At 38.7% G+C, this 22668-nt stretch overlaps 1 protein-coding gene across 7 annotated transcripts in view; it reads left to right on the top strand.

Moving 5' to 3' along the window:
- Bmpr1b (bone morphogenetic protein receptor type 1B) overlaps positions 1–22668 on the top strand; it is a 301468-nt gene that overhangs the window by 200471 nt on the left and 78329 nt on the right. The window contains exon 1 of one of the 7 annotated variants that reach the window (XM_070022302.1): positions 21949–22147. The exons of 5 other annotated variants lie outside the window; for them this stretch is intronic. In XM_070022302.1, the coding sequence (XP_069878403.1) occupies positions 22099–22147 (49 nt within the window). In that variant the 5' untranslated portion in view covers positions 21949–22098. One more of the 7 variants, XM_070022301.1, reaches the window with a different exon arrangement.

The raw sequence follows: 22668 nt of genomic DNA on the forward strand, positions 1-22668 counted from the left end.
TACCACTAACCACACAGTACTCTAGTTGTTTCTCTTGTTTCTCAGAATTAATAATTAACTACCACAGATTTCTGATTTATAATGTGAAAATATTCTAGTCAGTGGATGGCTTGAGTTTTTTTTTTTTAGTATTTCATGAAATAGTGAATGACCATTTGTTTATGGAATGATTTCCCATTTCTATGCAGCTCCTTGTGGAGTTATTATTTCACACCACTGGAAAGTCTTTCTGATGATATGTTAGTACAGTTTGTCACCATGTCCAAAGAAATCAGCATAGGGCTCAATTTTGGGTTGCATAGACAAATGGCCATCGTAGGCTAAGGAAGTGGGGCCTGCACTGGAAGAGTTAACTGTCAAATTCAGCTAGTGCCCTGTTTACTGATCCTTTTCTGCTTCCTAATTGGCACCTCATGCCCCACACTAATTAATGGGATAGCAAGGCGCAGGTGGCGCCATTCTCTTTTGATAATCCTTGTCAGCAATGGCCGTGTAATCTTTTTATTTCATTATAATGAATGTGCAATTGGGGTGCATGAACTTTCCTCAAGGTGTTTTCCACTGAAGTTCACTGGCCAAGCACAGTCCTGTTAACTCTCAACCTCGACTCCCTACCACATACAAAGCCAGGTATGTCGACATTGGGGTAACTGCTTCACTCAAATGGAAGTCACCAATGTAGGGGGTGCATGCTTCTTTAAAACTAGATGAGTATAACTTAATCCTTTTCTTAGTTTACTGAGAATAAGAAATTGTGTTTAAATAGAGACATTGAATTTTAAGAGCACTTAATGGATGAAAATATTACAGTAATGTTTTCTCTGGATGGAAGAGCCCAGGCAGGAAGTCAAAATAAATGAAGCTGCTTTGCTTAAGAATTTGCACGGTTTAGCTGTGAAATGACTAGAGAAATGAGAAATGATACTGCTGGATAGCTTGTGCCCTCTAGAAGAGGAATATTTTTCTCCTCTCCATTTTAAAGAGATGACTATGTTTTCAAATATTAAGGTAGATTTAGGTAAAATAAACTCATGATATTAGTAGGGTTGAAGTTTGGGGACCAACCCTAAAATCGTGATCCATGCCATTTATGCATTATTTACTTGGGGGAAATAGGAGAGGAGGAGGGAGGGAAAAGCGTAGAAAACAAACCCCAACACCTTCTTGGCTGTTAATACCTTGAAACTTAAGGGAGAGGAAATAACACCCAATTTATAAGGACTCCAATATAAACAAACAGGAGCTATGATAGGAAATAGCACTAGGGCTAATTTATAAGCGTTAGTCCATGTTCACTTTTCAGATAAAACTTCCTGTACTTCAAGCCTTTTCATTCAGACCGACAGCAAAATCAGTCTTCCTCTGATGGTGAAAGGAGACATTCTAGTTTGGTGATATTTTTGGAAAATCAAAAATAGTAACTTCTACTGTGTTGATATTTTGATAATTTGTGTGTATATGTGTGTGTGTGTGTGTGTGCGCGCGCGCGCGTGCATGCCAGTACTGCAGCTTGAACTCAGGGCTGGCCGCTGTCTCTTTAGTTTTTTGCTTAAGGTGCTTACCATTTGAACCACAGCTGCCTTTCTAGGTTTTGTTTTTCTTTTTTTATTGTTATTATCAAGGTGTTGTATAAAAGGGTTACACTTACGTAAGTCAGGTAATGAGTACATTCCTTTTTGAACAAACTCTTTCCCTCCCTCTCTCCGTTTTTCCCTTCCATCTCCACCCACAGGTTGTATAGTTCATTTTCAACATAATGTCTAGTGAGTACACTGCTACATTTGTTCACCATTTGTGCCTTGATTTCTGTGCCCCTTACTTTCCCAAAGACAGATAAATGAACCAACAGGATGAAAATAAAAAGAGCATCAAACAGAAAAAAACCCTCTTGTTTCCATTTCCTGAGTTCATTTTAATGAATATTATTTTATATGATCAGATGCACATAGGCATTGTGCTTTGTGTTCCTTCTAGCTTTTTATCGGTTAATTTGTTCCTTCTAGTTTTCTGTTGGTTAATTGGAGATGTGAGTCTCACAGACCCCGGGCTAGTTTTGAACTGCTATCCTCAGATTTTAGCCTCATAAGTTTAGGATTACAGGTGTGAACTAATGGTGCCTTGCTAAAATCTACAAAATGTTACTGACCATAAAGTGTAGACTTGTATGAACTTAGCTGTTTCTTATTTTGTTGTTTATTACATACTAATGGAATTTGATTGTTTGTATTTAACCAGAGGCTCTTAAGGTATCTTATTTTAGATTTGTAATTAAAATAAAAACTCATTGCTCTAAGTCTGTGGTTTTTACCTCAAACAGTTTTTTGACATTTTTGTGTTGACCACATTGCTGGAAAATAATGAGTGAAAGCAATTGAGGATACTCAACTGAAAGATTTCTCCATCCCCAAATGTTACTATTGCATGGATTAAGAAACTTCTTCTGCCTAAATGAAGCCTAATGATGAAGCACTGCCTTGTTTATCAGAGCTACTAGAAACTTCTTGAAGGATTGTTTCATGCAGAAAGAAGCATGCGTGTGTGAACACATGTTGGACTGTGTGGGGTTAACTGACAGTAACTCATTCTTAATTTTGGTTTTGTCCTTTCTATGTGAAGATTTTAAATTGTACTTCCAGTAATAAAAAAAAAAACACAATAAGTCAGAGAGAGAAAACGTCAGCAATATCGTGGGTTAGAAGGCTTACAGATTCCTTGTAGCCTTTAGCCTATTCCCCCCCACACACACTTTGGTCTAAAGTTATATGCAGAATGGAAGAGAATAGATCTTAGCAAAGCCTAGCAGGTGGGCAGTGTGTATAGAGTGATGTGTTCTCTGCACATCTATGGGTTTTATAAAGCCCTGGGTATTTTGCTTCATGAGAGGTTGCTCTATAATAGAGAGTTTTAAAGAGGATTTTTAACTCAAAGGCTTAATTCAAACCTTAGTTATCTGCTTTGTACCCTTCCTTTATTTGCATGTGATTTTATTTTAACCTAGATAAAGCTTAAAGCAGGTGTTTTCTTACTATGAAAATAATAACCCAATTCTGACTTATGTACTTTGCATTTTACTTGCTTCTTTTTTCTCATGACAAATACATGTAACTGAGTATTGAGATTTATCAACAAGTGAATAAGTATTAAGATTTATCTCAGCCCAGGCAGAAAGTCCATAAGACTCTCATCTCTGATTAATCACCAAACAAAGCCAGAAATGGAGCTGTGGCTCAAGTGGTACAGCGCTAGCCTTGAGCGAAAGAAGTTCAGGGACAGCGTCTTGGACCCTGAGTTCAAACCCCAGGATCAGCACACACAGACACAGACACAGACACAGGCACAGGCACACACAAACACACACACACACACACAGATTTATCAGGTGCTCCTTTTTGGCATTTTGATATTCATAATTAGACTTTTCTTTGTATAAATCATGTATAAACCATGTATAAATCATGCAAAACAGTATAAAGAGATAAATTATATTTTGCATTTACAAAATTTGTAAGTGGGAAGGTACATAAAGTACTTTTGAATCTACTGTCGTTGAATCTACTTGTCGTTTCAATGTTGGCTGAAATAAAGTTGAAATATCTGCTTTGACCCAGTGTGTACCTGGAGCTGAGCGTGTTGAATGGGAAAGGCTTCCTGGGCAATGCATAGGGAATCTCTACGTGTGGGTTCCCAGAAAATAACTTGCTAAGTAAATGAAAAATAATGTCTCCAGAAAAACAGGTTTTAGTATATTTTTATGTTTTATTACCTGAGAGAGTAGAAATAGGACAAGTACTGTGGCAAGCAGAGGTGGTAAAGGGCTTTGTCCACAGCAACACGGAGTTCATTCAGCTCAGAGCCTGCAGTATGTTTTATAAGGAAATCCGTGTCCCAAAAATAGAGGCTGAGTGAGGCTTCCTTTGCAATATATGGGGCCATATGGTTGTTAAAGGGCCACTTTGTTTTATTGGAAGGAAAATAGGAGAACTCCCCATTTGGAAGCAAGAGGCTGTTGGAAAATGCTATCTTTCGGGGACACATAACTAAGATAAATGTCCCAAGGTGTTTAATGGCCACATTCTATAAATAGCCACTGGAAACAACAAACATTTCTCCAAATAGGATCAGAAGAATCTTTTCTGTGTATGACAGTAGAAAAATCATTTCTCCTCATGGGCTATACTCTAATCTCTATTTTTCCTCTGAATTTTGGTGGATATTCAGTCTGTGAAACTGAAAGAAAACGGCAATGAAGTTGTAGATATCTTTTGCTATTTATGTGAATACATTACTTCACATAAGCATTCACATGATATATGTAAGCCATAGTTTTAACGTTATAGTCTATGACTGGAAGTACATTTTTATGAAGTTTACAAGTTCATGTACCAAAGTCTATTGTATAAATGCAATCTCCTCCTCTTCCTCCTCTTCTTTCTCCTCATCCTCTTACTCCCCTTCCTCTTCGTCCTGCCCCTTCTCCACCTTTTTCTTCTTTTTTTGCCAGTCCCGGGGATTGAATTGAGGGCTTTATTCTTGCTATCCTGGTGCTTCACTGTTTTAATCATTCCCTCAGCAATTTTTACATAGGCTTTAGGCACTAAGATTGATCTGGACTTCTGTCTTCCCATCTGTGTTTTCCTTTGTTGCTAGAAAACTAGGCATATGTGACCAAACCTAGCCACTGATTCCCAGGCTGGCCTTGAACCATGACCCACAACTGCAATCCTGATCCCTGCCTCCCAAGCATGTAGTATGCTAGCCTTGAGCCACCATACCCAACACATCAGTGCTGTTTTTGAAATTTGGACTTACAAAAAGACTATGCTTATTAAGTTTGGGGTGACACTTAAAAAAAACCAGAATGTGCCTGGAAACTACTACTGCTGGTTTAAGTGAACAAGAAAGACTTATATTTAAATCGATTTTCCTTCTGCTCTGTTGCAGCTAGGACTGACCGCATTATAGATTTCTGATACTGTACTAGAGCTCAGACTAGACATAGCAAATGAAAGCTACCCTGTTAGCAGGCCATAATGTTACAAGTCAGGAAAAACATCAGATGCTTTCTTTACAGCCATGAATGCTTATTACCTGAAGTATTTCAGATTTCAATATTTTTTTGAATTTTGGAATATTTGCATGTAGATACTGATATACTGATATATCTTGAGATAGGGCCCAAGCCCAAACATGACAGTCATTAAAGTTTCCTGTACATTGCACTTACATAGCCTGAAGGTGATGCGTGCACCTGCATGTCACCAGTCTGTTACAGGAGGCCACTGTGGAATTTTCACTTGTAGTGTCATGTTAGAGTTCGGAGGGTTTGTTTTTCAGTATTTCTTTTTTCAATTTTGGAGCATTTTGAAATTTCAACTGAAAGTCTCCAAGTGCAACCTTAAGGATTGCCTAACTTGTTTATGTTCATGATCATGAAATCATTGCTATTTTTATTCTCCTTCACGTCAGAGTATTTCTGGTTTGTAATGTAAGTCTTTGGACTCAAAAGATATGAAACCTAAAATCTTGCTAGTCTAAACACCCACCTAGTTGAGAGCTTCGCTCCTTCCTTTTCTCCCCTCTCCTCAGAGACCTTTGTTTTTTTCTCAATAGCACATACCTGCCAACAAAACTTCTAGTATGATGAAATGTCTTATATTTATATGTTCTTTCCAACTCTTATATCAGAGAGCCTCAAACTTACCTCAGATCTAGAAGCAACGATGGCAAGTCTTTGATTCCTTTAAAAATACGTATGTTTATATGCATTTGTGTAATATGTTTTCAGGCTCCTGGCTTTGAAACAGAACCACAAAAGAAATAAAATTTTCACACCAAATGTATTTTAATACATGCAAGTGTATACACACATAAGGAAGTATGTATGACAAGATTTTATGTGAGAATGTTAGTAATATATTGCACAAAACTAACACTTTCACTACAATATATGATTTATTCAATGAGACAATATTCTGAGGTATCAGGAGATTTGGGTCTTATAGTAAGAACTGGTATTCAGAAGGACTAAGTAACGTAGTTAGAATTTTAGTAGAGCTGAGATTTGTGACTCTCTCCTAGACATTTCTCCTTGGATTACACCAACAGGATGACACCGCTTATTCAGTGTAGTGTGTGTGTGTATGTGCATGTGAGTGTGTGTATGCTGGTCCTGAGGCTTGAACTCAGGACATGGGTACTGTTTCTGAGCTTCTTTTGCTCCAGGGTAGCACTCTACTACTTAAATCACAGTTTTACTTCTGGCTTTCTTGGGGGACTTTTTTATATTGGGTATAAGAGTCTCATGAATTTCTCTGCTCAAGCTGGCTTTGAACTACGATCTTCTGATCTCAGCCTCCTGCGTAGCTAGGGTTATAGGCATGAGTCATCAGCATCCAGCTTATGTATATTATTTTTTTTAATTCAGAATTATTGACTCTGTAACTTGAGTAATGATAACGCTAGTATCTAATAAATTAAGAGTCTACATTTGCTTACTTCATATCCTTTAATATATCAAAAGCTGAATAAGTTTGGTATATCTCATTTTGCTTTTTGGTTACTCACTCTCTCTGATAATGAGAGGTGATTATGGTGACCTGGGGGGGGGTGTTGTGAATTAGTGGTTCAAAATGGAATTTCCATTGAGTATAGTACTACCTGGTATTGATAGCTTACATTGGATATGAGACTTGGGAGCAATAGAGGAATCAGGGAAGACATGTTGATTTGTCAGCAGAAGCTCTGTCTTATAGGAGGTAAAATGATAAGGATTTAGTCATTGTTTATGTTTATTGAAATATAGAGTGTATGAGTATTCTATTCTGAGTCATTTTATAGCCATCTGTATCTGATTAAATTTTCAGAAGTTCCTACCTCAGCAGGTTCCACTACACAGCCAAGAGAAAGTATTAAATGGAACTCATTTTAGGATCAGAATTTGCCATTGGCTAGCTTATCTTGATAAAGAAAATGTTCAAATTTGCGCTATAAATTAGAAAGTCTTGGTGGATCATTATAATGTTATTTTAAGAGGGCAAATACAGTTAAGCATTGGATGAATATTAATTTTGCTTAGTATAACATTTCAATTTATTTAGGTGCTACAAGTACATTTGACTGGTTGGTAGGGCTGCCTGTATAATCAGTGTACTTATATCTGCTTATTTTATAGAACTTTCAATACATCTTTATTGAATTAGGTAGATGACTATGTTTGAACCTTTTAACTTAAAAAATTTAGCTCATGGGCTGGGAAGGTGGCTCAGTGGTAGAGTGCTTGCCTTGCATGCATGAGGCCCTGGGTTCGATTCCTCAGCACCACATAAGTAGAAAAAAAAAAAGCCAGAAGTGGTGCTGTGGCTCAAGTGGTAGGGTGCTAGCCTTGAGCTGAAGAGCTGAGGGAAAGCGCCCAGACCTAGAGTTCAAGCCCAGGACTGGCAAAAAAAAAAAAATTTAGCTCATATATATGATTCATATGATTCAAAAATCCTAGTTAGGTACTCAATCCCAAACTATAATATTAGGGTTAGCTCTAAAGTTTTAGAAAGTCACAGTCTTCTGAACACAATTGTAGAGCTATACGTCCTGCAATGTTCTATCCATACTATGACATTAAACATGATTTCTTACCATTTCATGGGTCTTTAAATATCTTATATCTTATGTTCTCAGTATTATCTCTAGTACTTTTCATTTTCCTAAGGACATAATTCCTTCAATACTCATATAAATTTAAGAAACCACTAAAGTTTTTCCCCATAATATTTACATAGTTTTCGATCAAAATGCTAATCATGACAATTGCCCCAGATCTTGGATTTCTACAGTGTTCTCAAGTGTTTCCCAGTTAATCATTTTAAAGTCTTATTTTTATACAATGAAAGGCTGAATTTTCTTTTATCTTTAAGTTGTACAAAGCAGTTACCACTTAACAATTTATGAATACAATGCATCTTGATTAATATCACCCCTTTCAACATTCTCAACCACCTCTTGATTTTCAGCGGATTCTTGTTCTTAATTGCATTAACTCTTTTTATACAGCTAAGACCAAAATACCAGATGGAGGCAACTTAAAGGGAGGAATTCTTTATTTTGGCTCAGATTTTCAGAGACCCTCAGGGTGCGGGGTGAGGGACAGAGCAGAGCAGATCCACGTCATGGCAGCCATGAAGCAAAGAGAAGGACAGGAAGGATCTAGGCACAAGATACCACAAAAGATCCGGCCTACTTCCTCCTGTGTGGTTCTACCTCTTTGATTTTCCAGAATCTCCCCAACTGATTAGCTGTAGACTAACTCTCTCGCAACATTAAGTAAACATCACACTAGCCAACATTTGAAGTCATCCACATTGTTCTTTCTCAAAAACTCGTTACTATCTGCTTTGTTTGTAGAACATGATAGCACTATTTGTTTCCAGATATCTCCCAATGAACTTTTCTTTTGTGCTTTACTTTATTAAAAAAATTAAAAAATAGGGTGAGAAGTAGAAATGCTGATTGCTTTATGAAGTAGTTCCTTGGAATCTGAAATAATAAACCAGTTATCTCAACTATTCTGATAAAAATTCTAATGAAAATGCCTTGATTTTTTTCACCACCAGGTTATTTTGCATCCTTTTCCTCTACTATGTAATTTTTGAGCTTGCTTTGTTACTCATCATCCATTTGAACTACTTGATAAATGCTGACCTACCCTGACAAGCCCAGTCTGAAAATGCCCACAGTAACAAACCGTTTGTGATGAACACAAGAGATAGCTGTTTCCCAGTTTAGGAAGCCTACATGTATTTACAACCATCGTTAGCTTATAGACAGGGAAAATGTGAGACAAAATAAATTATATAAATCATTTTCACTTTTGATCTTATATTTGAATCTCCAGATTACTCAGATAATTAAATTGGTAGACAAGATGCCTGCTTTTTTGCATATGTGTGTGTGTGTGTGTGTGTGTGTGTGTGTGTGTGTGTGTGTGTGTGTGTGTGTATTTGCTGTGCATTAACTCATGTACCTTTTCTCAATGGTATTATGAATGATCTTGTATGTATGATGATATTATGATCTTTTATTCTGGGGTGGTTGTGTTGTGTTTTGAATGTGGTGCTGGGTTTAAATCCTTGTGACTGTTAGATAAATTCTCTACCTTGGAGCCTAAATCCCTAGCCACTACATATTACTTTTGAACTGCAACTGTGCTAAAGAATGTGTTTCAGAGATCAATAAGCCACTATGGAAGAGCCATCAGAGCAAATGAAAGTACACTATTCAAATGATTTACCTGAATGGCAGAAGAAACATGAAGGCAGGGTAGAAATTACCTACCTCAGGAGTACAGACATTGCTAAAGACAGTGAAATGTTAGTATGGGTGATTGGAGCTAGTGGGGGTAGGGGGTGGATTCCTTCACCCAGAGTTGCAAGAATTAACTGGTGTCATTTTGAAAGAGTGTTTTGCTAATTGACATCTCCCATTTGTCTATAATGCCAACACCTTTGTCTCTTAATTATTTCCCATAAGCCTAGCTCACTAAGGTAAAACTGCCTGCAAACTTACCAAGGTTTAAGAGGAGCTGTTGCAATTTAATTAGTTTCCAAAAGCCTTTTGTGAACTGTAACAGTTCGTTGGTATTATTTGTGTAATGTTGTGTTGTTTGACGTTGCACGCATTATGTTCACATATTGTGTTGATGGTCTGCTGAGTAATTGCAAGGCTCATTATACTACCAGAACTGTCAAGGGTATTTATGGATATTCGTGTGCGGTGAACCCTTGAACTTGAACTGGTCATTCTGTCTCCCATGGCTGGAATTGTGTGTACTCTGAATGGCAGGACAAACTAATTATGAAACCAGAAAAGAGGTAAACTTATCTACATTTAAAATGGAACAAAGAGTATTAAATGTGCCTGTATCTCTGCCTTCTATCAAATTAATACATCTTTATGCTCAAGGAGGCTCATCACAATTCTATGCTTCATTTTTGTTTCTTTAGTCCTAACGGGATCCCAAAGTTATGTTTTTGTGTAAGAAGACACTAAAGGTATACTATTTTTTTACTGCAGGAGTTATGAATGTTGAGCAAAGATGAGTAAAATTGTAAAATGTTAATGTAAAGTTAAATGTGTGATTCAAGCAATTTTATGTCAATTAGAAAAACTTTTGATTTCTTTTTTTATACTTTTTTTGTTGTGAAAGTGCTGTACAGAGGGGTTATAGTTATATGAGCAAGGTAATAAACACATTTCCTATTGAGCATTGTTGCCTCCTCCTTTGTTTTCCCCCTACCATCCCTTCCTTCCCACCTCCACAACTACCCCCTCCCCACAACCAAAGTTGTAAAGTTCGTTTTCAACATAGTGTTGTGTACTTCTTTGATTTCTTAGTTGTATGTCACGATTGTATGGAAGAAATTTCAAAATAAAATCCAGGAAGCATAATGTGCCTCCTTATGAACATGCAAGTTCATGCTCAACTGTGCGCTGCCATCATTGGAATGATCTCTTTATCAGTATGTATCCTCCCTTACCCCTGAGTGTCTGAGAACAGAAACATTGCCATATGCCCTATAGCTTATCTTCTTTCTGTGTTAAATACATAGTACCTAGGTGATACGATTTGTTGAGGTGAGGAGAGGTGAGAGGAAAGAAGATTGCCAGTGGAACTTGCATGCTATGTCTAGACCATGGGGTGTTTCAGAGTTGGAATTTGAGAATTAGGCATGCCACGGCTTCTGTTCTCTGGAGCTAGAACCACATATAGGAGATAGTATGGCAGGATTTTTGTGCCACTTATCACTATGACAGCAATGCAGATGACGAAAAGAGGGACAGGACCGACGTTCTGATAGATGAGGCCAGGATATGCATCCTGGAAAGCCTGGCTTGGGCCTGGGGCTTACATGTTTTTAAATACTCATGAAAGTTTTTTTCCCTTTTAAACTGTGGAAAAGTATACATAAAATTTACCATCTGAATTGTTTTTGTCATAGTTCATCAGTTTCAGGACAATCCACCTGGTTCTTCTGTCTTCTTGAAGCACTGTATTTCACTCTGCTTTACCTTCTATAACAAAAATACTACAGAGTGGGTGGTTTTAAAAGCCACTAGATATTCCTGCAGTTCTGGAGGATGGGCGTGTAACACCAGGGTGCTGGTGGATTTGATTCCTGGCAAACGACTTCTTTCTGTCTTGCAAGTATCTGTCTTCCTGCTAAATCTTCCCATGGTAGAAACAAATCAGAGGGGAAAGCCAAAAGTCAACATACAAAAACATCCCAGAACTCTCTTCTTTTCCCCATGGAGACAGTAATAAACTCATTTGGAGACAGAGCTCTGAGCTAGAGCATGTACTTTTGGAAAAAAGATGAAGGCAGAGAAAGAATAAGAGAATCCATTGACGTCACTGGACACCATCTTCCAGGAATATGGAAGCTACTGTTTGAACTTTATACTTAGGCTAAGATCAGCAGCCTTCTGATGTTTTCTGTAGCTCAAACATGAGGTTAATGTAAATCTTTTATAATTCAGAAAGACATCAAATGTTGGGACAGTGAAAATGTGAACTCTAACACAAAAAGGTGAAGTATTGATCTAATCAATGACAAATGAGGCTAAGATCCCATATTGAACAGGCAGAAGATAATAATTTATGGCTCTGGTGCCTAAATTCATAGAGCAAAGTAAACTTTTTTGGTCTTATTGTCAGTTCCTAAATCTACACCTAACATTTCAATAAAAAAATCAAAATACTTTTCAAGCAAGTGATTATAAAAGGGACAGTTGCTCCTTTTGAACTTCTCCTCTTTCCTTGTTTTTTTTCTTTTTCTTTTTTTCAGTTTACACATCCTTTGGCGGAGGTGCTAATGAGGTTCACTGAGGACTTTGAAGTGTTTCCACCATAAACTTTTGAGAGCCCTTAGAGTAGGAATTATGGTGACAATTTAAAGGACATTTGGCTGTCTTCATGGATCTTAAATCATCTGAATAAATACAAGTTTTACTCATGTTGGTTAAGGGTGAATTTGAATGTTTCATTTGGCTTCATCCGTAGGGTAACAAACTCATGGAGTGTTTTACTTTGCAACTGCATGTTTGGCGGTAGTCATCAAAGCCATCCTGAGGGCCAACTGTCTGTAGTAGTCTGTAGTACCTGTAATGAAGAAGGCCTACAACACTCTGTCTGGACTCTAACATTGGCAAGCATAATATTACAGGCTCCTTTCTCCCCATTAGACTACTAAATAATTGTCTTTGTGTCAAAACAAATCATTGGTTTTGTTGACATGCTTATCTCTCAAGTTCAACTCCTTTCCCTTTATTACCTGCCTCTTATATATCATGAATATCTTCTGATTTTGCTGAAGTACTATAAAGAGCCCTTAGAAAGAAATACTAGGTATCTGGATTTACATTTTCCTCCCCCCTAAGGCTCGTTTTCCTTTGCTGTAAGATTTTCTGACCAGAAAACATCTACCAATGGAGCTTCACCGTACGGCACTGCTGTATTTCATTTTTACAAAACAAATTGTCCAGCTCTCCAAGCCAAATTTCAATCTTCTGAAAACTTTCTTTCCCCCTATGAAATTTGGAGAACTGTTGATTCTAATTTAAAAAAAAGAAATCAGACTCCCTTTTAAAATGGAGCTTATTGTAAGTTGGGTTAGTATTTGAGAATTTTCTCGATGCAAAAATTCAACTCTCTTGGGCTCAGTGGTAGAGCGCTTGCCTTACATGCCATAAGGCCCTGGGTTCGATTCTTCAGCACCACATAAGCAAAAAGAAAAAAGCCAGAAGTGGGGCTGTGGCTCAAGTGGTAGATTGCTAACCTTGACCTGAAGAGCTGAGGGACAGCACCCAGGCCCAGAGTTCAGCTGAGCCCCACGACCGGACCGCCCCCCCCCCGCCCCCCACCAAAAAAAATTTCAACTCTCAAGTTCAGGTGCCAGAATGGCAGCCGTCAGCCTATTATTGTGTTTATTCTTCAACAAACAAATAATGAGCAACTTTTATTTAGTGCCTCATCAGCAGGGATTATATCTTTAGGTAGTTCATCTTTTGGTGTGAGGACAATAATGCCTTCTGCAGAACATCAGACTCCTCTGGTGAAGGAACAGCTGTGTTCATGGTCTGGAGAGGTCACCCTGCATCTCCAGGATACCAGTGAGCTCCAGTACAAGCCAGGTCATGAAAACACTTCCTTCTGCAGCTCTAAAGCCCTCCACTCATTTCAGGGATCAACAATTCCTGCATTGAAGGGCTGTAGAAGAGTGGAAAACAATATACGCAAAACACTACTTCATATTAGTGATAATATACTGATTTATTATTATTATTATTGTTATTATTATTATTATTATTATTTTGTGCTGGTCCTGGAGCTTGAACTCAGGGACTGGGTGCTGTCCCCAAGTTTTTCTGCTCAAGGCTAACAATCTACCATTCAAGCCACAGCTACACTTCTGGTTTTCTGGTGGTTAAAAGTTAGAGTTAATTGTCTGAGTCGGGTGCCAATGGCTCATGCCTGTAATCCTAGCGACTCAGGAGGTTGAGATCTGAGGATTGTGGTTCAAAGCCAACCAGGGCAGGAAAGTCCATGAAACTCTTATCTTCAATAAACCACCAGAAAACTGGAAGTGGCGCTGTGGCTCAAATGTTAGAGCACTAGCCTTGAGCTAAAGAGCTGAGGGACAGCACCCAGGCCCAGAGTTCAAGCCCCATGACTGACCAAAAAAAAAAAAAAAAAAGTTAAGAGTCTCACAGACTTTCCTACTTAGGTTGGCTTTGAACTGTGATCCTCAAGTCTCAGTCTCCTGCATAGGTAGGATTACAGGCATGATCCACCAGCACCCAGCTATTGTAATTATTTTATAACACAATTTCTATGCTTTAGAGGGGGAGATTTGCTTCTTAGTGGACCTGAAATTCTGGGTTTTTCTGAATGCACTAGGATGGCTCTCATAGTATGTGTTGCAACCCTCCTTCCTCCAAAGCCTGTGTTCAGACCCACACCTTTTGTTCCAGCCTGCGTAATTGCTGCCAGTGATATTCTCTGAATGAATCTCAACAGCTGCTCAGAGTTTCTTGAGTCCTCCATCTACTGAATGGACAATTTCTGCTTCAGATATTTAGTGTGTGTGTGTGTGTGTGTGTGTGTGTGTGTGTGTGTGTGTGTGTGTGTGTGTGTGTGTGTGTGTGTGTGTGTGTGTGTGTGTGTGTGTGTGTGTGTGTGTGTGTGTGTGTGTTATTTAAGTAGTTTTATGAAGGAGTTTCCACTTAACAAAGCAGCTTATGAACACAATGTTTCTTGATCGGTGTAAGCCCATTCAGCATTCTTCCTGCTTCAGATATTTCTTGTAGACCAAAACCATACTGAGATGTTGGTGACTGATACTATAATCTGTAACAGGATGCTTTATTGTGGTCACACTCAGTATTCTCATCTGAAAATAGGAATTCTATGACACACCTCACAGTGAGGATTGAATGTGGTCCTAGATTAGGGACATCACATCGTGCCCATGGGTGGCAAAAGCATGCCAGGTGGCATGTATCATGACCATCATGTTGTTGCCATTGTTGTTACTCTGTGTTTATTTGGAATAACTACACTGTCTTTCCTGGCTTCTTAGCTCTGGTCAAAGTATCTTCCTCCAGTTCAATTAGTGTCTAGTCACAGATAATCACATTTACTAGCTAATGCTTTACCCGATAGTAATTAATTATACAGAATGATGTCACATGCTATCTAACCACTCGCTTACCTATAAGAAGGTATAAGTCTGGATGTCTAATCCTTTAATAAAGCAACACTGAATCCAAATAATAAACTAAACATGCATGTGAGATTTGTGCATGGTGAAGGCAGTCTGGACATTTGTTGTTTTAACTTTAGACTTTGTCTTTGCAAATTGAGTTAATGTTCTTTGGTTGTGTAATTATATCACTTGCCTTTGAGTTTTTTCTTACTCATTTAATGTTTTGTTTTCTCATAAGTTATATTGGGTCTATCCTTTTTATATTCTTCTATTTATTTTTGTCATGCATTTTAAGATTGTTATTATAAAGGTGATGTGCAGAGTGGTGGCAGTTATGTAAGTTTAGTACACGTCTTTTGAACCATGTCACCTCACAGGATCTAGCCTTCTTATGCCTCAACTGTGCATATATATATATATATATATATATATATATATATATATACATATATTATTTATAAGTCTGATAAAAGTCTTGGTAAAGAATTCTGTAGTCTCTAGTAAATGAGGATTGCACTAATTTAAGGTCTCATTCCATTACCAAATTCCTTTACTTAAAGGAATTTGGCTTTCTCTGATGGTTTTGGTTGAGTTGATGCTGACATTGAACACTCCAAGTACATACTCAATGTTGTGATGTCTTAGAGGAATGTAGTTTGGGGCTTATTCTTTTACAAAAGTGATCTCAAATCCCTTTAATGTGTTAAGACGAGGAGGAATGACTAAAGACCAACACTGCAAGCCTGTATGAGTTTAGTTTGCAGTTGTCTATTCCATTCTATTAGAATTCTCTCCTTTTGGCACTGACAAGATTGTACTAGATTAAAAGTAGCCCATGAAGCTGCTAGAATATTTTATATTAAATGTATTTCCTTATTCTGAATGTATCAGAAAGGATGCCTTTTAGATATAGTTGTTCGTAAGGAACTTTGTATAGTTGGAAATAGATCCACAGTACTGTGTCTCTGTGGGGCGGGGCTGGGGTGGGAGGGGGAGGCTGAGGGCGGGATATAACAACCTGCTAAAGCCATTGAGACCCAGTCTAGTATCATAAACGTTTTTTGAAGGTTTTAAGCTGGCATGAAATCTGACTGTCTGTATTTGCATGTGAAATTTCGTTGTTACCACTGGTAACTATAGAGAATTTGTTTTAATGGCACCCTTTAAATAACAATGGTCTCCCCAAATGTAGTGTGGCATAGCTTTAAACTTTATTAAGTTTGCCTTGGACTCCCCGATTCCTCTCTGGAAGAAAGGTTTGGCAGGCTCCATGCTGAGCTCTTGATTGATGTCCAGAACATCTGAGGGACTTTTGTGTCCTGCCTGCTCTCTGTGAGTGCATAATGGGTGAATATTTAAAGAAGGTCAACCCTTATCACATGGAATCTGGGCCTGAAAGCAGATCAACAGTGACAGTCCTCACCCCTAAGTAAGGACACAAATCATCGCTACATGCTTTAGACAAGTTGTGGGATACTTTTTTTTCTCTCTCTCTCTCTCATTCTTTTTCCCCCTTCCCACTCATGGGGGGGAGCTTGGCAGAGCAATGAAAGCAGAGAGAAGACGTGCCTGGAATACTGGGCCACTCTTTCCAGGGAGGAAGGGGTTGTTTATTTGTAATGATGTGCCGGGTCTTTCACTGGAGCCCAAGGGGAGCTCTGAGCTGTTAATGACCAGTGATGTGGAATGCTGCAATTAGAAGGGGGCAGGGGGGTAAGGGGGGGGCGGGACCAGCCTGAATGTGGGCTCACGTTGTGGTCTTTATAACCTCCAAAGTCAGAAAAAAATGTGTGTGTGTACTTTGAGTTTTCGAATGTTCTCTTTGCCCCCTCACTGTGGAGTACCTTTTGTTTTTGGCTTTTGTTTTTTTCCCCCCAATATCAGCAAGTTGTTTAGATAAAATGCAGAAGACAATGAATTACAGCTGCATTCTCGATACATTTTTTTTCTTTCTTGGCACGACATAGCTTTAAGTGTGATAAATATTTCCATTCAATACTGTATGGAATGGCAGGGACCAAAGATGCTGTGGCTCCTTCCTGAAGGCAAGAAGAAAATAGCTCATTTTTTTTTTAACCTGACAGACAGGATGTCTGAACAGAAGTTTGATTTAAAAAGTAAATTCTCTTCAAAAAGAAAAAATCAACACAGGGATGCCCAAGTAACAAAGAAAATAGCACCTTATCGTTCCCATTAACAATAATGAAGGGTTTTGGTATACCTTCTTAGACTCAAAGGGAAATAATTTTCATCTTATTTCCAACATGTTGCTAGTCTCCCTTGAAATAGCATCAGCTCCAAGAAGTGGTACTTGCAGTGAGTTCACACTAGAGAATATGGATCCACCTGCTTCCAGGAAACAAGGCATGTCTTCCCAGGAAATCAAGTCATGAACATTGAGCTACAAAGCCTTCTTCATATTCCTCCATGTCTGTGCTCTCTTTGCCTAGGATTCCTTAGCTCTCTCTTCCCCCTAACCCTCCTTACCCTGAAAGATCTGGCTCTAACGCCTCTCTGCCTAACACATCCAATCTCACCCTTGGGAGATTTTTTTTTTAATTTTAATTAATTTGTATTATTATTAAAAGGTGACATATAGAGGGGTTATAGATACATAAGTCAGGTAAAGAGTACATTTCTTTTTGGACAATGTCACTCCTTCCTCGCTCTCTCTTGGTTTTTTCCTCCTGTCTCCACCCACAAGTTGTAAAGCTCATTTGCAACATGGTGTCTAGTGAGTACTGCTGCTGAATTTGTTCACCTTGTGTCCTTCCATTTACCCTGGGGAGATTTAACCTCTATGTATCCATTGTACCTACCCTGTTCATCAGTACTGCAGTTTCTGTACTTACCGAATTTGTCATTCCTTGTTTGCATATCTGTCTTCCATTAGATTGTTCTGAAGGCAGGCATTGTCTCTTTTGAATAGTCTCACATTGCATTCAATAAACATTTTCCCCCAAATACAGCAAAAGGGGACTGTATGGTTACTTACAACTGGGTGGGGGGAGGAGAGGGAGGGGTAGACAATGAAGGGGGAAGGAGGAAGAGTGCAATAAAAAATTAATTGCATGTACTACAAAATTAAGAAATGTAAAGGAAGGGGGAGAGGACTATTGAAGGGGGTAACACAGATCAAGATGCCTTGTGTTCATATACTGGTTTGTTAAATGACACTTCCCTTCTACAACTACTTAAAGACAATAAATTTTTAAAAATCAAGATTTGGGGAGGGGAGTTGTATGTCAAATTAGTAATGTGGTAGTGTCATTACAACTATACAGTATTCTGCTTCATAACTGTACAGTATTCTGCTTCAAATATATGAATATTTAATGAATGAAGTAAATGTGAGTTGATTAACATTGGTACTGTTGCAGGTGTCATTTGAACTTCTTTTTATTTTCCCAATTTAATAAAAAATTTTTCTTTAAAAGCTGGGTGCCAGTGGCTCACACATGTAATCTTAGCTACCCAGGAAGCTGAGATCTGAGGATCCAGCCCAGACAGGAAAGTCCATAAGACGTTTTTAAATGAGTTTTTTATTGTGAAAATACTGTACAGAGGGGTTACAATTACATGAGCAAGGTAATGAGTGCATTTCTTATCAAGCATTGTTGCCTCCTCCTTTGTTTTTCCCCTACCATTCATCCCTTCCCTCCCATCTCCACAACTACATTCCTCCCTTCCTTCCCCCCGCCCCAGCCTAAATTGTAAAGTTTGTTTTTCTACATAGAGTCTTGTATATCTCATTTATCTCAAACTAACCACCAGAAAACTGGAAGTGGTGCTGTGGCTCAAGCAATAGAGCACTCACCTTGAGCTGAAGAGTTCAAGGACAGTGCCTAGGTCCAGAGTTCAAGCCCCACGACCAAAGTACAAAGGAGTTGCCATTCAACAACTTATGAATACATCTAGATCCATGCCCCTCTTTCATCATGTAAATCTAGCTTTTAATACATGAGGCATTTTATATGTTATTAATGATCACATTCTTTGTCACAGGAACATGCTGGCAAGGGCTACCTCATAGCCTGCATTACAGAATGTTATTGTTGGCAAATGTTATCTATCATGTTGTGTGGTAAGAGAATGATTAGAGAAAGGAGTCAGGAAATACCTGACAGTTTCTCAGGTTTTCCCATGTTTTGGGCATGGTATTCAGTAGTGTGTGTGTGTGTGTGTGTGTGTGTGTGTGTGTGTGTGTCACTTGTTTAATACATACAATAGTCATCATAAGAGTTAGGTAGTAAGCAAGTTTCTTAGTCCTGGGAGTTTAAATTATTTCCCCAGGTTGTACAGATTCTGCAAATAGACCCTCCCTACAACACAGGAAAGATGAATAACTGTAGGAGGCACAGGTCTGTGTAAGAGTTCTGCAAATGCAGTTATGACATATCCCATGCCTACTGGCAGTCAGTCTTACACCTGCCTCGCTCATCTCTCAGGCCATACATTTATATATCAATCCCTTTCTTTTCATCTTCCTGTCAGGGATTTAATAAGTGCTCATTCCATTTCTTGCAAAACTTAGGCTTTGTATATTTCTGTGCATGATGTTAGCCAAAAATAAAACCCATGACATATAAGCCATACTTGTTCTCCTTTCTGGTATTTCTTCTCATAGATAAAGATGGAATTAAACTTAAGTAGACTCTCTTGGAGCACGGGGCAATTCTGCTTTGCTCACTTCACAACTATTTGGCACCGTGGCCTCCCATGATAGCCCTCAGCCCCATGAGATTTGTGATAAAAAGCAGTTATTTATGTGGTATAGAGGTTTAATTAGGTTTGATTCTGAAAATTGGAATGTAAACCTGGTAAAAATGATGTACAGCATCCAGCAGGTGACAAACAGTACAGGAATAGTACAGTACATCTTGAATATCTTCTTATAACGAAGTGCAAGAAAGAAATCTGCCTTAAGCCCAAAAAAAGCAAAAAAAAAAAAAAAAAAAAAGTCAACTAGATGGAAACCTCCCTTTACACTGTAATTTATTTTTCATGGCTTCCCACATAGTTGGAAATTGAGGTCCAGAGACTCATCCTACATGCTGAAGCCCTAACTCTTTTATTCATGAAACCAGTCAGTGGCTGAAAAGCCTGTAGCCATTTGTATAATATATAGACTGTGCTATGTAACCTGTATTCAAAGTCCTGGACAATATGGTTCCACTCTGTCTAGCTTTCTCTCCAGACACTTACCAATAGGAGCCCGCTCTTCCAGTAACATTTTCTTCCCATGCTATTGCACAAATGAAATATTTATTCTTACCTCAAAGCCTTGCCCGTATAATTTATCTCTCTCCAACTGCTCTATTGCTGCAAGCATTCAATTCGCTTTTAGTATCCAGCTCTCCCTTCTTTGGCCCAGGCAAATCCATCATCCACCCTGCATTTCTGTGACTATTAGCTTTGGGGATACCACATTATAAAATACACCCCATTTTCCTAATTATTACTATCTTATTTTTATGTCGGGAGTACATTGTACATTTCTTGAGGGCTTCTTCTTCAAGTAATATGTAGCTCATGATTAGACACAGTTGTTCGTATGAGTCAGCTTGAACTGAATTGGGATCTGGGGAGGCAACAAAGATGTCTCTTTATGCTTCCAACCAGTTCTAGGTTGCCTTGTTTGGGAAGTGTGAGCTGAGAGCGCTGTCCCACATTTCAGCCATTCAATCCATGCCCCAACTCAAGAATCAGTTCCAAACTGGCAGCAGAAACCCACAGCCAATGAGTTTTTGGATAGAGGTAGCTTGGATGGTGGACTCTGCTGCTTGATTTTTGCCTATTTTTAATCACTGTTACCCCTCCCTGCAGGTAATCTCTATCCATTTTGCGTGTTTGTTTTATTTATTCATAATTTATACTGAAACACAATCACTTTCTAACCGTCCCTAACTTCCGTTTTCCTGACAAGTACATTGCTTGGCTTCCATGGGCTTTTAGTAAGTTCTGACTACCCTAAGATTTCCTATCTGGTTGGAAAGTCTATATTTCTGTTCAATTTCATCTCACGCAAGTATGTATTGATGGCAGTATTTATAAAATAGTAAGAAACAATGGTTGGAGTCTCTCAATCCAGAGAGAGAATTGAATAGTAGATTGACAAGTAGACTAGAGCTCAGAGGTAAAGATGGCATTAGGGGTAGGTAAAGGAACCAGGGTTTTCTTTAAAAAGTGGGATGATAGCAGAGATTTTTCCCTAAGAAAATAGTTTTAAAAATACCTAGTAAATATATCTTGATTATATCCGTTGATATCACCACTGAAATATGTTCTCTCTTAAATTGTTTTTCAGGCAAGGTAAAAAAAAAAACACTATTCCTCCTTGCATTGTCTGTGTAACTTTGTAGTTCCCACACATATTCATAATTCACTTACATTTGCTGTTTTATTATTTGGGAGTCTTGGCATATAAGAAAATAAATTAAAACTTTGTTTAAAAAAGAGATTTCCTGTGGACAAGATTATTCAGTAGCATGAAAAATGTATACTTGCAAAACTATCTAGTTCATAATGAGACACAATTACAGTTAAAACTCACAATTTGAATAACACGATTGATTGGGATCACGGCACTTTTTTTTTTCTATGTGAGAAACTTAACAACTGTAGTCATTTAGAAATAATTGGTAAGTGAGTAGCTTCACTCACATGTTAACTTTTTATACTGATTAGAGATGACCTTTCTCTGTGACCCTTTTTCTTATCTGTGTGCTTGATGGGAAGTTATTGGTTTTATTGCTATTTATATGTTAACTGTGGCACAAGAAATTTGCCCTAACATGACATTTTAATGTGTGGCCCCTCTCTTTTCTTTAATCAACGAAAGTGCAGATTTTTCTCCTTGTCTTTCCACATTTCTCCAACATTGAGATTCTTAGCAGAGAGCAAACTTTGGCAAGAAGAGTTATTTTCTGGCAGCAATTATGTGTAGGTGTGGTCTAGTTTGGATTGCCTCAGCCTCCTACCACAGAGATTTAGGGGACTGGGTTGCTGACATTTCAGGGAGAAGCCCCCTCAGAGCAAGCCTTGGTCCTGGTGTAGGCTGCAGGGTCAGGCTCCTTTCTTAGGAAAACAATCTGGCTAGGGGGTCCTTACTGCCTTTTGTGGCGAGCCACGAGGTGACCAGATGAAGGCTCTCTGGTGACAGAACCAGTTTGTTACAGGCTGGCCTTTCAGGGTTGCCTGGAGGCTTGCTGGCAGGCTCGTGGAACGAGCTGACAGAGCGGCAGCCGCAGAGGGGTCTCGGGGAGCGGAGACAAGGCGAGGAACTGGAGGCGGACGCAGGCGGGTCACAGTGGCTGCAGAGGGTTGGCTGGAAGAAGTGAAGTGCATGCAGCTTAGCATTTCCTCGCTCCTTCTTCTGTCTTTGCACGCGAGGGGTAAGAAGATCAGAGGCCCACATCGCAGTGCTCACAGGGGGCTGAGTTCAGGTCTGATTTCCGTGGCTTTGTAGCACCGAGGGGAAAGTTCAGGGCAGAAGTTCAATAGCTGAAAACTTCCATTCCCCCATTCTCCAACTACTCTCTCATCTTAGCACTTTTCCCCGTGGGGCACAACTTTCTAAGTGATCTAGTAGAATGATTAGGAAGAGATTTAAAGTTTCTGGTTTCTCTAACAAAGATTGTGTGCAGTTGATTCAGAACTTTGACTGGGAAGGGAATTCTTGACAAATGGTGACAGATTATCTGTGAAGAATTCAAGACAGTGATAGTGCTAACAAACTTTGTTTTGATTATCATTTGCCTTCTGTCAGATTTTTATAGGCTGGCGAACTCTGAAGGTCATTGCAATTCTTACACAGATGCATTTAGTACCTCTGCAAATTTACAATGTGTCTGTGAATATGTGAAATCTTTCTGTTTGTTTAAGGACAAGCTTAATGGGCAACAACGTTGTGTCC

Source organism: Dipodomys merriami, unplaced genomic scaffold (genome assembly GCF_024711535.1).
Source record: "Dipodomys merriami isolate MVZ:Mamm:240054 unplaced genomic scaffold, mDipMer1.0.p SCAF_15, whole genome shotgun sequence".
NCBI classification, from domain to species: Eukaryota; Metazoa; Chordata; class Mammalia; order Rodentia; family Heteromyidae; genus Dipodomys; species Dipodomys merriami.